This window comes from Triturus cristatus, chromosome 9 (genome assembly GCF_964204655.1).
Source record: "Triturus cristatus chromosome 9, aTriCri1.1, whole genome shotgun sequence".
NCBI classification, from domain to species: Eukaryota; Metazoa; Chordata; class Amphibia; order Caudata; family Salamandridae; genus Triturus; species Triturus cristatus.
Window position 1 is genome coordinate 236,101,224 of NC_140592.1, and position 14,322 is coordinate 236,115,545.

Consider the following 14,322-nt stretch of genomic DNA (forward strand, 5'->3'; position numbering starts at 1 on the left):
AGAATTTTTAAATGTTTCAACAAGACATGCGGCAGTTGCAACATACCTTTTAACGTGGAAGCCCAGTCGCTATTGATTCCGAAATTGAAGAATACTAAAGTATGGAATACTTCTGTTCCACATAACTGTACTAATGCTCCCAGTGCAAATCCATTTCGTATATGATGATACAAAGTCAAAAGTTTGGCATAATCAGCGAGTTCTAGGGCAACTGCAGAAGCCAGCGCTTCCTTGATATTCACAAACGCATTTTCTGCATCACTAGCAAGGGTTCAGGTGTGTCGTTTCTGACATAATCCTTTCTTTATCTAATTCAATTGACATTTCCCCAATTTGGTATGTATTACCCATGGTTGATCTTTTCTACCCTTCTCCTGTTTCCCCTAAAAGGGGGGAGGGTGTGGCGTAATGGCCAGAGCTGCCAACTTTTGAACTGGGGAACAAGGTTTGAGTCTCGGTGTAGGCTCATCATCCTGTGATTCTGGGCAAATCACTTAATTCCCCGTACCTGGGGGAAAAAAAACTAACCTGTCCTTGTGTAATGTAACTGGCGCTCATGTAAAGCAGACTAACATCTTTGGGTTGAGTCTGCGCTATCTAAAAACTGCAACAACAAAAAAAGAGGCACGTGGGGGTCTCCCAAATTGCTCGTTCAATCTATCCCATCATATCGTCTGGTTTCCCTAGTACATTTCTTTATACCTACTTCCACATGGTAGTGATTCCTTCAAGATCCCTAAATGTTCATTATTTACCGGCAGCATCCATCATATAAAATGCTCCTGTCCTCCGTGCATTGACCCCAATAATGTAAAATGACCATATTCATTTGTATAAAAAATATTGACTGAATGTATCTTGATTCCAATGGTCCTTCACTGAGCAAATGATTTTGCCCTTTAAGCGCTTTCAATATAATACACTTAGGCTCATGTGAGTTTAAAGACTGACATTCATTGTTACTGATCAGTTTTCCACTCCCTCATCCTTTTCAATATCCGTGAAAGGGGACAAGGAGCAGCTTGTGAAGTGAAGGTAGCCTTTTTTATGGTGCATTCTAGCTTTAAAGGTTGTGCCGCCACTTACCGGGAACCTCTCGCCGTGAGGGAAACTGCCTCCACCACCAACATCACGCCGTGAGGGGAACGGCAGGAACTACATCCCCCAGCAGCCTCACGCCAGCCTGACACTGCTCCTGCACCCGGAGGCGCCATAAATGTCAAGCTCACCTCCCGCATTGCAGGACGCGCGTGGGCCGCACCCGGGCAAAGCCCGGGCCCGTCCTTGCCAGTCCTTGCCAGGAAGAGGCAGGGCAGGGCCTCCCCCCCAACCCCCAGGTCTGAGGACTCCATCTCCCATCAGGAGCCAACCGATAGGTAATGTGAGCCCCATTTGTAACTGTTGAACCTTTTAAATATGCACTCTAGCCTTGAATTAACCTACCTGTACATCCTGTGGTTGAGCAGATCGAAACTATTGGTTAAAATTAAAAATAAACCTTTGCTACCCAGCTTGGACCGATTGGACTTGCTAATTGACTTTATTTTTTTCTATTTTCCCATTTTTTGCTGGAACAGAGGTTGGTTGTGCTGGGAGCTACTTTGCTGACTCTCTGCCAGTGGGTCATACCTGTGTATGGACTACTTCTCTCGTGTGACCCTGGTGGGTCTCAGTGTCTTAGGGTACTCAACCCTGCATGTGTATATAAATGGGCATCATGAATAAGCATAAGCCCAGCATAGGCAAGGGTGTGGTAGGGGACCTTAGATGCCTTTCTATTAAGGGCGGAATCAGCCCTCATTAATGAGATAAAGCTTACAGAGCGAAGGCTATCCCTTGAGCCCCTACCCTCGCCGATCAGACTTTCTTTAACTCCTGCAATCCCTGAATCTTTGGTGGTATTAAACCATGAAGTATCCCCATCCCGAATCAGTCATTCTCCACATGTTGTCTTGAATTCAGTGGCAGATTTGGTCTATTGTTCATCTACTGACCTAGAATCTAGCCATGTTAGACCTAAAGTAACGACCAGAGGGCAGAAAGGCAACCTTAAGTCAGATCGCATTAATGAATCCCTCCCTAAATTATCGAAACAAAGTAAACCTGCCCAGAGAATAATTGGGAAGAAAGTATTACCCGTTCTTACTGTAAGCGAACCCAACGAGGGCCCCCCACATCCCTACGGTTCATATGGCGACAGGGCAGCCTGCCCATAGTACACAGGAGGGGAACTTCTGGGGCAGGCTTGAAACCATGATGTCAACTTTACTGGATCCTATCCTGCAAAAAATAAGCACCGTAGAAACTAGATTGTTAAAGCTGGAGTAGTTGGTTAGCTGCAAACCCCCTACTACATTGGCAACCAGTTCGAAGTCTAGCATAGATCAATCAAACATCATGGGGACAGGTATGGGGGTGGGTCCATCCACTAGTTCTATTGAAAAAAGACAGGTACCAGACAAGAGTAGTTCCAATAACTTTATGCCTAGTAGTGCTGATATCCCAGCCTGCACTGGTCAGTCCTCCATAACGGCAGGTTCTTCTGTGCCTCCAAGGGTTGGGAGGCTAGAGAAAAGGGAGTTAAAACCAACAAGTCTCCCAGTTTTATACCTGCCACCGGAATCTACTCCCTATGTAGTGGTCTTGGGGAGTGTTCCTTCTCTACCCCGAGGGACTAGCGAGGACTTTGGGCAGCTAACAAACAAATTGACTCATTGGTTTGCACACAACACCGTTCTGGGTGCTCGCGTAACTAAAAACATTCTCATGGCCCGTAGGGTGAGTTGGATTGGGAGTTCACAAAAAGTGGGCATGGGTGACTGTCATTGTTAACTTTGATATCCGCCATACTGCAGGCAGGATCTTATTTAGGGACGCTTGTAATGCTCCATTTAATCCTGGATCTGCCATCCGGGCCTTTCCATTGGGCTACTTTTATAAACCAGTCTCCTCTAGGGATATGTATCATAATATCCCTATGGTATCTCCTCGAGGTGGGTGGTCAAATAGATCAGTATCTAGACAACAGCTTACTCTTATGGCTTATTTATCTTTTGAGACGGAAGATCAGTCTGGCGTTCGCCCTCCGCTGGAATTAAATAATAGATTTTCTGTTCTATCTGGGTTGGAGGAGTGTGATTGACTAAGGATCCCTATGCCTTCTGATAATGAGCTTGTCGTACATACTCAGTCCCCAGTAGAGGTAGCTGAGAGGAGCATAGGTGAGATATCCAATAATTTTATATCGTGGAACATTGCAGGGCTGGCAAATAAGCTCCAAGACCCATTATGGGTGCGATTTGTGAAGCACTTCCCTGTAATGAGCTTCCAAGAAACGTGGTCGGTGGACTGCGATTTATTTTTGGAAGGTTATAAGGCTTTATTTTGTCCCAGCTACTCGGTGGGTGGAAGACCCAAGTGTGGTCTAGCTGTATATATATTTATCTTTGGCGGTCGATTGCCAGATTCAGGTTGTGTCAACCACAAACCCAGGAATACTGGCACTGACAGCCAAAAAGGGGGACACTGGATGGGAACTTATTAACTTTTACAACTCTGTGGCCAACCCCTATGGTGCCTGTAATATCACTACCCTGGGCACATTTATCAGACAGGCTTTTGGTTCTATCCTACATAACCTTATGGTTTTTGGCGATTTTAACATTCATCCTTGTGGAAACCCAATGTTATCTTGTATATCTGAGCTGGGCTGTCCCCGAATGAAGGGGTTTCATTTTGAACATCATGCCCAGGGGGCATTGTTGAATACTTTGATAAATGAATTGGATATGATGGCCTTGATGTCCCTAACTGCCCGCACACCATGTATCCCGTGCCAGCTTTCAAAGGGCGAGGTGGGGGGGTCGTTCATAGATTTTATTTTAATTTCTTCCGGTTTTAACATTGTAGAGAGCGAATATAGCGATCATAACCCACTTTGTGTGGCCCGGGTGAATGCGGCAATTTTTAATTTCGCCTCAAAAATAGGGAAAAAAACAATTGGAGCCATGCTGAAGGTTTACCAAGCCAAAAGCATGGCCATAGCTAGCTATGGAAGCGAAATCTGGGGACACACATTGCTGCGGATTCCCTCCAGGTGGCTGAGAATTATTTTTTGAAGCGCCTGTTGTGCGTTCCGCGCGAAATATATAATTTAGCGGTCCATGAGGAACTGGGGGTCCCCTATCTAAGTGATGTCCTTGCGCTGGACCCCTTGGTGTTTTGGCTGAGGTGCTGGCTGAATAAAGAGTTGAGTCTTAACCATGCAATTTTAAGAGAGTGTATGTCCCTCGAATGCATCCCGAATTCCCAGGCTTAACTACATTAAAAGCAGCCTTGAAGGGGTAGGGCGCGTTGATTTATTCTGTAAGCCTGAATCCATTGCCAAGAAGGACGTGGAATTAATTAGGGTGGCCTTCTTAACCTTAAGGGAATAAGACAGGGAGGCGCGGGAGATGATGAAACCAAGTGTTCGTACGTTTTTAATGCTCAAAACAATTCCTACAACGGAACCTTATCTTATGGAGTTTCTATCAATACATGAGAGGTTTTTATTAACTAGATTTGAGTTGAACCTTTTTCACCTCCTGTTAGCCAGGCCCAAGGGCTACAGTAGAGGTCAAGTGCTAGCTCCCTGTGGCTTCGACGGACAGTCTCCACAGGATTTGCTGAATTTTATGTTTTTATGAAAGTTTTATGAAACGCCTCAAAGGTATTTTCCGGTTCCCATTTTAAAAAGAATGAATTTTACTCAGGCCCGTCCTGCCCTTATGTACTTTCAATTGTTGAAAGAGGATTGCGTTAATTTTATAGTGGGGTTTTGAAAAGCTACCGTGAAATCTAGGGCCTGTATGGATGTTTAGACATCAGGAAGTCATGTTCTCCGGGCACACTGCACTTTAGGTTCTGAATACTTTGGGAGGCTGGGTATTGGGTTTTACGTATGAACTGTGTGTGGGTCTTATGTTTTTAAATCCTGTTTTAATGCATCACTGTTTTTATCTACATGTAACGTTTGCAACTTTTATGGTTCTCCGACGTAAAACTGAATGAAGTTTATTTGCATCGTATTGTTTGTATGGTGCATTCTAAAAAGCAGATCCTGAAACAAGCTAGCTTGACTGACTGTTCAACAACTGGTTCAAACAAAGGCACAGGGTTTCTTGTTAAAAGCTAAAAAAAAAAAAAATGGCTACATTGTTTGCAGCTGGCTTTTTCCTATATTTCCGTGGCTGTAACAGAAGTGTCATATATTTGTTGTCCTTATCTCCATGGGCTCTTATTCTTAGTTGGTTGGTTTGTAGTTGGTTGGTAGCTGTAGGCATATATACCAGCGCCCGAACTACCGATTCCAGCTGGTATCTTCGTACCAGTTACTGGCTAACGATTTCTGGGCTTAGTATGGGGACTAACCAGTTTGAACTGGAGTTACAATGACTAGGACGAAATGTAGGTCCATAATATGGGCATGTATTTACTCATATTTGGCTTCCTGTGTTTTTATCGGGTGCATACCCACATCCAGTAATATTTGAAATTATACGGGCTGGTATCTCCTGTGAAGTTAACACTCTGCATGACCTCCAATGAGGGCCATAGTGTGTTTTATTTGAAAAGTAGAAACACTTTGTTAAAAGTTATTCTGCACCAGGTATGGGATTTGTGACTCATAGTAGACGTCAGTTTAGTCAGTCCACTATGCGTCATTGTGTTTGCCGTAGCGTGCATTTGGCTAATTGTAATATTTTAAAGGTTTGCTTTTCTTTTCATTTTAGTGACTGGCCAAGTCCTTCGTTGTGATGCAATAGTCGATATAATCAAAGATATTCAGATTGTTTCGACAACCAGAGAACTATATCTAGAAGATTCCCCATTGGAACTGAAAATTCAAGCACTGGATTCTGAAGGTAACTTGGTGGTAGCATATTTGTACAATGCTTGTGGTATGTAGCTGCAACATGCTTTACAAATGTATTTTTGTAACACACTGCAAGTTCTTCCCGTTTGTTTTCAAAATTGCGTATTACAAGTAAGTGAGCAATACATAAATATTTGCATCATCAATGGAAAACTTGACCATTATGTTCTCTTGTGCTTTCCTGTTCAAAAATGTCCTTTACGTTTTGTAGTACAACTCAAACTGGGTTGATGACGTTGTCCATTGCTAATAATACTTAGGTCAAAGTGCAGGCACTTAAATACTCAGGAATGCCAATCTATTTTTGAGGGGGCCCTGCATGCCTCTCTCAAGCCTAGAAATGGTACATTCCTAGATCTTCTTGTGTAGCCTTTTAACTTCGGTGGGCCACAGCAGTATTCATTTAGGATTTCTCAGCAGTAGCTTGGAGACGCAGGCAACTTGTTATTCTGTTAAGACAACCTGCGGTGGACATGTTAAAAATAACATTTCATCGAGAATACTGGGCACGAGGAGGAGAGTGAGTGACCTGATTGTGTTTCTCATGTAGTAAGTCAATTCAAAGGAAAAAAAATATCAGTAATCCATTTTTGAAAACATAAAAAATTGAAAGCCGATTCAGTGGAATAACAAATTAATAGAAATATAGCCTGGTTGAAAGTAATAGAAGAAAATCAGAGCACAATTAAAATCATATAACATTAACTGTTTGGCTATTCTGTGGTGTATACATGGCATTAAAACCTGTTCTTTACACCATTATGAGTAACACATACATCATGCACACATGGCAGAACTGATGGCGAAGGTGCCTAATCAATGTTTGTACAAGGCCGGTTAGAACGTAGGTGAAAGGGTTTGGCACTGGTGTGCACAGACACCATTTCCCCAAAAATCAAATGATATAAGTCATGGTTAGGGACTTGGTTTTAATAAAGCAGGAAAAAAGCAGCAACAAGTCAAAGAAGGAGACATGGTAGGGAAAGGGTTAAGAATAGGTTTGAGCGTACAGGAACGGGACCCCACAAAGTGGAAATAAAGAGACGCATGAGAGAGGAGGGAAAATATTCTCATTTTAATAAATGTAATTGAAGACTGGTTTAAGAGAGATGTCTTCTCCCCACCCCCGTTCCCCCCACATTAAAAATTAAACAAAACTATGGAGGAAGTAGCAGGTTGAAGATCGAGGGAGGGAGGGAGGGAGGGGGGGGGGGGGAGTGGTGCTAGTGAAAGGGAGTTCAAACTTTGGCTCCCTGAAATAGCAATTTGAAAAACAAACAAATACCCTTTACAAGACGTGGGATGGAAAGGGAAGAAAGTGGATGGAAGGAAAAAGGATTTATGTGAACCTTGCCGAACAACCAACAGAACCTATTTTCAAAACCAATGATGTTTATCTCTTTAAAAACAGGAAAGAATGAGTTTAAAAGACTTGTTTTGAAAAATATTCTATATATTGGTTCCATCAAATTGTAAATGGCCTGCACCTTTAAAATTTGTATTATACTGTTTAGATTAAATAGTTTCTAAGAGTTTATGTTGTATAAATTAGTTTTTTATGAAATACCTATAAATCCTCGTGGCATTGTTGGAAGTGTTAGAGTGGTGGTCACTACAAGATATGTTACCAGGGGTCTATGCAAAGCCAGAAGGAAGTCAACCCAATCTGTGTTGTCTATAATTTGAGAGGGTTATCATACAGGAAGCTTTGGAACACCTTAAGGAAAACCTTTTTCTGTATTTGGAGCATCAGAAACATGAGGCACCACACACATAACCACATTGTAGGTGTGTTTGAGTTAAAAGCGCACAAAAGAAATCTGGATTGGATGTGTGGGTTGCTCAGATGTAATTAGTATGTTACTATAGAATACTGTCGAGCTGCTTTTTTTAAATGACATGTATTTGTAGGATGCCACTCATACCGAAGGTTGGAGGCAAAGAAAGATTAAGTGATTTTTCCCGAAAGGAGTTTTTTTAATTTAAAAAAAATAATTCTTTTTTTTTTTGCGGGGGGAGGGTGGGGGAGTCAGTGGCCTAATCAAGAATGTAATCTTGTTCTCTGGGGAACATGATAATCAGATTAGCCACTGGTTCACATCTCCTTATCGTTATCGTTGTATGCACAGTGATCCAGAAGTGTTGCAAAGTGAATGATAATAATTTGAAGTGCATACTACAAATATCCAGGGAAGTTTCAACAGTGAGGGAAGGTGGCACATGTCCAAAGCAGCTGCCAGAAACCAGAGAATGCTATCGGCAGATTTTTATTAAGGTTAAAGCTTAGAGTTTTTGAAGGTATTGTCGTAAATTCAGGGGCTTGTTTAATGTTTTTTTCTGTAGATCTCAAACCTTCAGGGGCACATCCGTGTCTATTTGAGGTGAGAGACTATATAGCTTTACTCGTACGTCCTGGCTTTCACCGATTGTCTCATATTCCTAGCCTGTGTTTGCAAACCACCTAGGGCAGGACTGGGAACTGCTTCCTGGAGCTGTAGTATTTAAAGGGTTACATGGTAAATATCACACATGTACATTAATTAGCTTGGCCCCTCTTCCCTCGAGTTGGTCGGTGCTTTCTTCAGCACTTTTTTTTCTGTTCTGACTCAGATTTGCTACTTTGGACCTCAGCTACGGTGTACAGCAAGACGCTGCCCTGCAATGCATTTTTAGGTTGAGCTTACTAGACAGTGCATGTGATTCTGTTGGGTGGCATATTATGGCTTACCAAAAACTGAAGGGGACTTGGAGCCCGCCCATTGCTTACCATTGATTGCCTTTCCTTGTTACTCTTATTTGCTGCCTACTTATTACCATCATGTCAGTCTTTAGTTTGTCCCTCCCATGGCCCATTGCCTCTTTACAATTTTGCTGGCATTGCTACTTCCACTACTTGCTGTTGAAGCATTATTTTGTAAGTTTGAGCCTGTGCTATTGCTTGTGCTCTCACGTGCGAGACACAATAGTTTACAAAAAGGTTTTGGAGCTTACCATTTGCTGGTCTTACTGTCACTTTTCTTTGCAGCCTCCTTAATTGGCCAGTGCAGGCAACATTTTACTTAAGATCCTTTCTTTGGAGTTCTGTGGAGCAGGGACCCAGCACTGATTGAGTCAAATTAATTAGTTCCCCTGCGCTGCTCCTGACATGATGGAGGAGCTGCTCCCTCCATATATGGCCCTTTTAATTCATGTTTCTTATGCATTCTTCAGAGTCCTGCACTAAGCAGAGAAGGGCGTATGTTTTCACTGGACAGCAGCCCTTACACGCCTTGGAAAGCATCTCAGAAAGGCAATCGACCGGGTCTTCAGTGCCGCAAAGTAAGCGGGGAAGTGGTTTCAGTACATTAAACCAATGTGATCCCTGTAAGTGCGGCTTCACGGGTGCCATTCTTTGGCAAATCAATCCAGTCTACTAATTTTCGCTCTGTCTTCCCTTCTAATAGTGACAGCCATAGCTTATTTTTTTTCTAACTTTTTTATCTCTGATATTGAGAGGAGGCCTGCATGGTGTCTGGTGCGAGCTGTGGGTTTGCCTGCCTTCTGTGATGAAAACTACACACCAATGATCCAGACCTCCCTGTGTGGTCATTGCCAGATCCGCTGTGTAGGAGGCGCTCTCCGCTGTTTTATTTCCATCTCCATATCGGAGTATGGTATTTTAGTATTTAATATTATTTTTGTGCTTTGCAGTGCACAGCTGCAATCAGTCTCTGGAGTCCGCTACTTGATGCACTGGCATACTATTGCTTAAAACCACACTAACACTTGTTTTCCTTAAAAAAAAAAAACACACTTTTCAATTCCCAAGGTTATTATTGCCTTTCGGTCTCAGAATTGGGCATTCATTAAAAATGGAATTAAATCATTTTCCTGGAAGCTATAGGTAGATGCAACTCTGCTTATGCCGTACCTGTGTTGTTGTCAAGTTTTTGTAAGTGTCTGTATTATCATTCGTCCTGCTTGCTTGAATATCGGTTATTCCGTCACTGCTCTTTGTAACGCTTGGCTTAATCTTTGCACAAGCAGGTTATTCTATCAATGCTCTATGTAGTGCCTGGTTAATTCTTCAATGCTCTTTGTATTGCTTGGTTCGTTCTTTGAACAAGCGGGTTCCTCTTTCTCTCTGCTTTTTGTACCACTTGATTTATTGAGCAAACACATTATTCTGTCAGTAGTGAGTTGTTCAGTCTTAGCCTGAGAGGGTAGTGCCTTGAGATAAGTGCATAGCAAAACCAAAGGGGATAATGGACGGAGTGTTGAACATTGCAAGCACTCACCCCCAGTCAACTGATCTGGGTTTAATCCATCATCATTCTTTAGTTCACTTCGCCACCCCAGTTCAGACATGGCTATATGCAAATCAGTCTGACCCTGTGCCTCATGGGAACAGTCCAGCCCGAACTGCCAAGCCATGTCTTTCCTGGACCGAAAACAAGCATCCTGGGACCGGTTTCTGGCTAATCAGCCGTCATCAGCCAGGCTAGCTTGAATCCAGTGGCAAAGTGAGCAAGGGACCCACGTCGGGGCATACCCTGCCAACTTAGGGTGAACAAAGCAAAACTAAAGGATATATGGAAGGAGTGTTGAACATTACAAGCACTCACCCCCAGTCAACTGATCTGGGTTTAATCCATCATCATTCTTTAGCTCACTCCGCCACCCCAGTTCAGACATGGCCATATGCAAATCAGTCTGACCCTGTGCCTCATGAGAACAGTCCAGCCTGAACTGCCAAGCCATGTCTTCCCTGGACTGGAAACAAGCATCCTGGGACCGGTTTCTGGCTAATCAGCCATCATCAGCCGGGCTAGCTTGAATCCAGTGCAGTTGTACATGGCTAAAAGACCTTGACAAAGCCAATGCTTGTTTCTTTTGTGTGAGGCACTCCATTAGAGTGCATGTGTTTTCAAGTTATCACCCTTGTGTAAATTGCTTCTTTCCCTTCTTCTTGCTCTCATGTATGTACTTCGCTCCATTTGGTTCCCTCCACTAGTGACCTGAGTGTTGCTTTCGCCCAACCTCATTTTGCTTTGTCCCACCCCCTGTTGCATTCAAGTCCCTTCGAACCCTGCCCCCTGTTGCTTTTGGTTCCCTTTATGTGTTGCTTCGGTGTTGCCAACTGCCCCCTTTACTTGTGTTGCTTTGTTGTAACCCCACACCCTCCCACATGTTGCTTCCGCTTCTCTTGCTTAAAAAAAAAATATTTTTTATGTTTTATTTACTTTTGTTACCGTTCCAACTCGGATCAGTTACTCAAAATTATCTTTTGAGTAACTGATCCGTTTTTTTTTTTCCTGTTTATAATTTCTATGTAGTAATGGTGGCACCCGTGCGCCGCCATTACTACAGAGCAGTAATAAACAGAAACAAGCATTGGCATAGACAATAGGTCTCGCATTTGGGGCCTTATAAGTGTTTAGCCATGCAACAGTTGCATAACTAAATACTTATAAGGTCCCAAAAGCGAGACCTATTGGCTATGCCAATGATTGTTTCTGTTTATTACTGCTCTGTAGTAATGGCGGCGCACGGGTGCCACCATTACTACATAGAAATTATAAACAGGAAAAAAAAAAACGGGCTCACGGAGAACATCAAAGCGGCCGCGTGGCCTCAAAAGTGATTGCGATCAAACATCAAAGCGGCCTTTGCGGCCGCGAAAGTGAGGCGTGCGCGCGCCCGCGCACCTGCACTGTAGCTCTAGGCTACAGTGGTAGCACTTTTTTGAGCCGTCACAAAAAGTCTCGCCAAGCCAGCGCATGCGCTGGGTCAGGCGAGACCTAAAAATGAACTGCATCATTGAGTAGGTGCACACCTACAAAATGACACAGGCAGCATCATCAAAGCCTTTTTTTAAAAAAAATTTTTTTAATTGAACTTAAGACACGCTACACAGAATCGTAATTGCTATGCAGCGTGGCTAAAACCACTTAGCAAAGCCTTACGTCACAAAGACGAGACCCGTTGGCTTTACCAGGGCTTGTTATCTGTTTTTCTTTTGGTTTCTCTCCATATGGATGTGGTTGTTCTGTTATGTTGAGAAATTTTCCCTCTCATGGCCTTTCTCTGGAAACAAAGCCTGTCGCTGCTCAAGTGATATTGTGGGCTTGCACTAACGCCGAATTAGCCCCTCCCCTAGGGCACCACTTGCATCGTTAGGACAAACCCTGTCTTGATCTTGACTTGCCTTCTTCTTTAGAATTGCACCAGTAATGTCAGCATAGAGATGGATTGGCCACGCTGCCAGGTCTTGCCGATACTAGACAGGTCAGCTGATGAGATGGCCCTTTAAAAAAAATCTTTTTACTTCAAGCATATGCCATAAAAGATTTTGTTTTTTAAAGAAACGGGCCTGCCTTAAAGTGGCAGCTACATGCTTGCAATCAAGACTTCGATTTTAAAAATGAATAACCTCATATAATTCTAGTAGAGTGGTATGGATGCTTCCTTCCAGACAGGGTTACCTAGGACAGGTGTAGAAACACCTTTTATTTTTGATGCATATGACAGGAATATATTTTTGTTTAATAGCTCTTTATTGATTTTCAGGATGGTTCTGAGAAACACCAGATAACTTATAATGATAGATATCTGTGCTACAGTTGGAGCCTGCATACTCGGCTAAATATTAACCTCCAGTAACTACAAGCACACCATTATTGCTAGTTTTGTACGCCTGACATAACTATGGTAATCAAAGCAAACACAAGGAGATGATGGACATAGCGCTGAAACTTTTCAGACACACACCCCCAGGCATAGATCTGGGTTGAGTCCATCATCGTTCTTTAGCTCACTTTGCCACCCCAGTTCAGAAACAGCTATATGCAAATCAGTCTTGACCCTGAGCCTCATGGGAACAGTCCAGCCCAAAATGCCAAGCCATGTCTTCACTGGACCGGAAACCAGCATCCTTGGACCGCTTTCAGGCTAACAGCCCTCATCAGCCAGGCTAGCTTGAATCCAGTGGCAAAGTGAGCACGGGACCCACGTCTGGGCATGTCTTGCCAACTCGGGCGAACAAAGCAAACACAAGGAGATGATGGATGGAGCGCTGAAACTTTTCAGACCCTCACCCTCAGTCACAGATCTGGGTTGAATCCATCATCGACATTGTTCTGCACCCAGTAAATCAATTGTTCTTTTTGCATTTGTCACCCAGAGTGGGACGGGTATGCCCAGACGTGGGTCCTGTGCTCTCCATGCCACTGGAGTCAAGCTATCCTGGCTGATAAGGGCTGAAAGCCCAAAACCGGTCCTAGGATGCTTGTTTCTAGTCCAGGGGGGACCCGACCTAGCAGTTCGGGCTGGACTGTTCCCATTGGGCGCAGGGTCAAGACTGATTTGCATATGGCTGGGTCCAAACTGGAATGGCATGGTGAGCAAAAACTATGGATTTACACCCAGATCTCTGTACTGGGGTGAATGTATGACATTGTTCTGCATTCTGTCCATCAATTGTTCTATTTGCATAACTATGGTAATGGCAGAGTGATGGTAGCTGTGATGGCCACCAACCCACTCATTCGCCTAATCACATTATAAGTACATTCATTTCTATTTCGAAACCGCACCTCTAGGTGGATATCTGTCAGACATTATTTCAAAGGCCACCAGGAATATATCTCACATGGCTTCTGCTGTGCAGTAATAACCAATTGAGCATCCACAATGCTAACTGGGACGTGGTGAATTACCCCCCACCCCCCTTTGTCTTGCCAGTTTTTTACAGCTTTATCCAGGTTTGGATATTTTAGATTCTTTTCGACTGCTGCATTTCGAGATAAGTGAACTGTGAAACTTTTCTTTTCTTCTCACACTGAAATTGTGCAAAGCACTTTGAGCTTCAGCTCTTCATAACCTGCCCAGACTGGGTGTTTTTGGTTTAGGCTAATTGCAGTTTCTAAAATGATATACCAGCCTGCTTTGTATGTTCGTTTCGAAGCTCATGTTTTTGTGCACATGAGTTTGGGGCAGTGATTTGACCTCCAAGCGATAGGTCACATGCTTATCTGCCTTCCTATGTTGTGCCAAGGTGAAGCATTTGCAGGTCCAAAGAATAACATGTGGCGTTTGTAGCGGTTCCCGCCAAGACCCTCTGTGCTATGGAGAAGGGTCAATTTGGGATCTAGCCGGATCGCTCAAGAAATGACCTCGATAAGGCAAGATATTACTCGCCACCTGAAGTACTTCAAGGACGAGCAAATGCACACTGTGTGTATAAAGGTGCTGACATGGAGAGATCACTGCTGCATCAGCTCTTCCTTTCCAAACTGGGCCTAAGTCTTGGAAAGATTGCAGAGATTATGCAAAAGTTGGTCGCACACTGCTCGTCACACCAGCAAGTTGCCCCAAAGGACTGTGGTAAATGTAGTGGCGACGGCGGGTACGCCTATGCCACGATG

The 14,322-nt window shown here is 43.5% G+C and overlaps 1 protein-coding gene across 1 annotated transcript in view; it reads left to right on the forward strand.

Annotated features, from left to right (window-relative positions):
- The window catches only part of NUP210 (nucleoporin 210), a 451,814-nt gene that overhangs the window by 68,689 nt on the left and 368,803 nt on the right, over nt 1-14,322 (forward strand). The window contains exon 3 of the mRNA XM_085624815.1: nt 5,775-5,906. Coding sequence (XP_085480941.1) covers nt 5,775-5,906 — 132 coding nt within the window. The remainder of the gene's footprint in view (nt 1-5,774; nt 5,907-14,322) is intronic.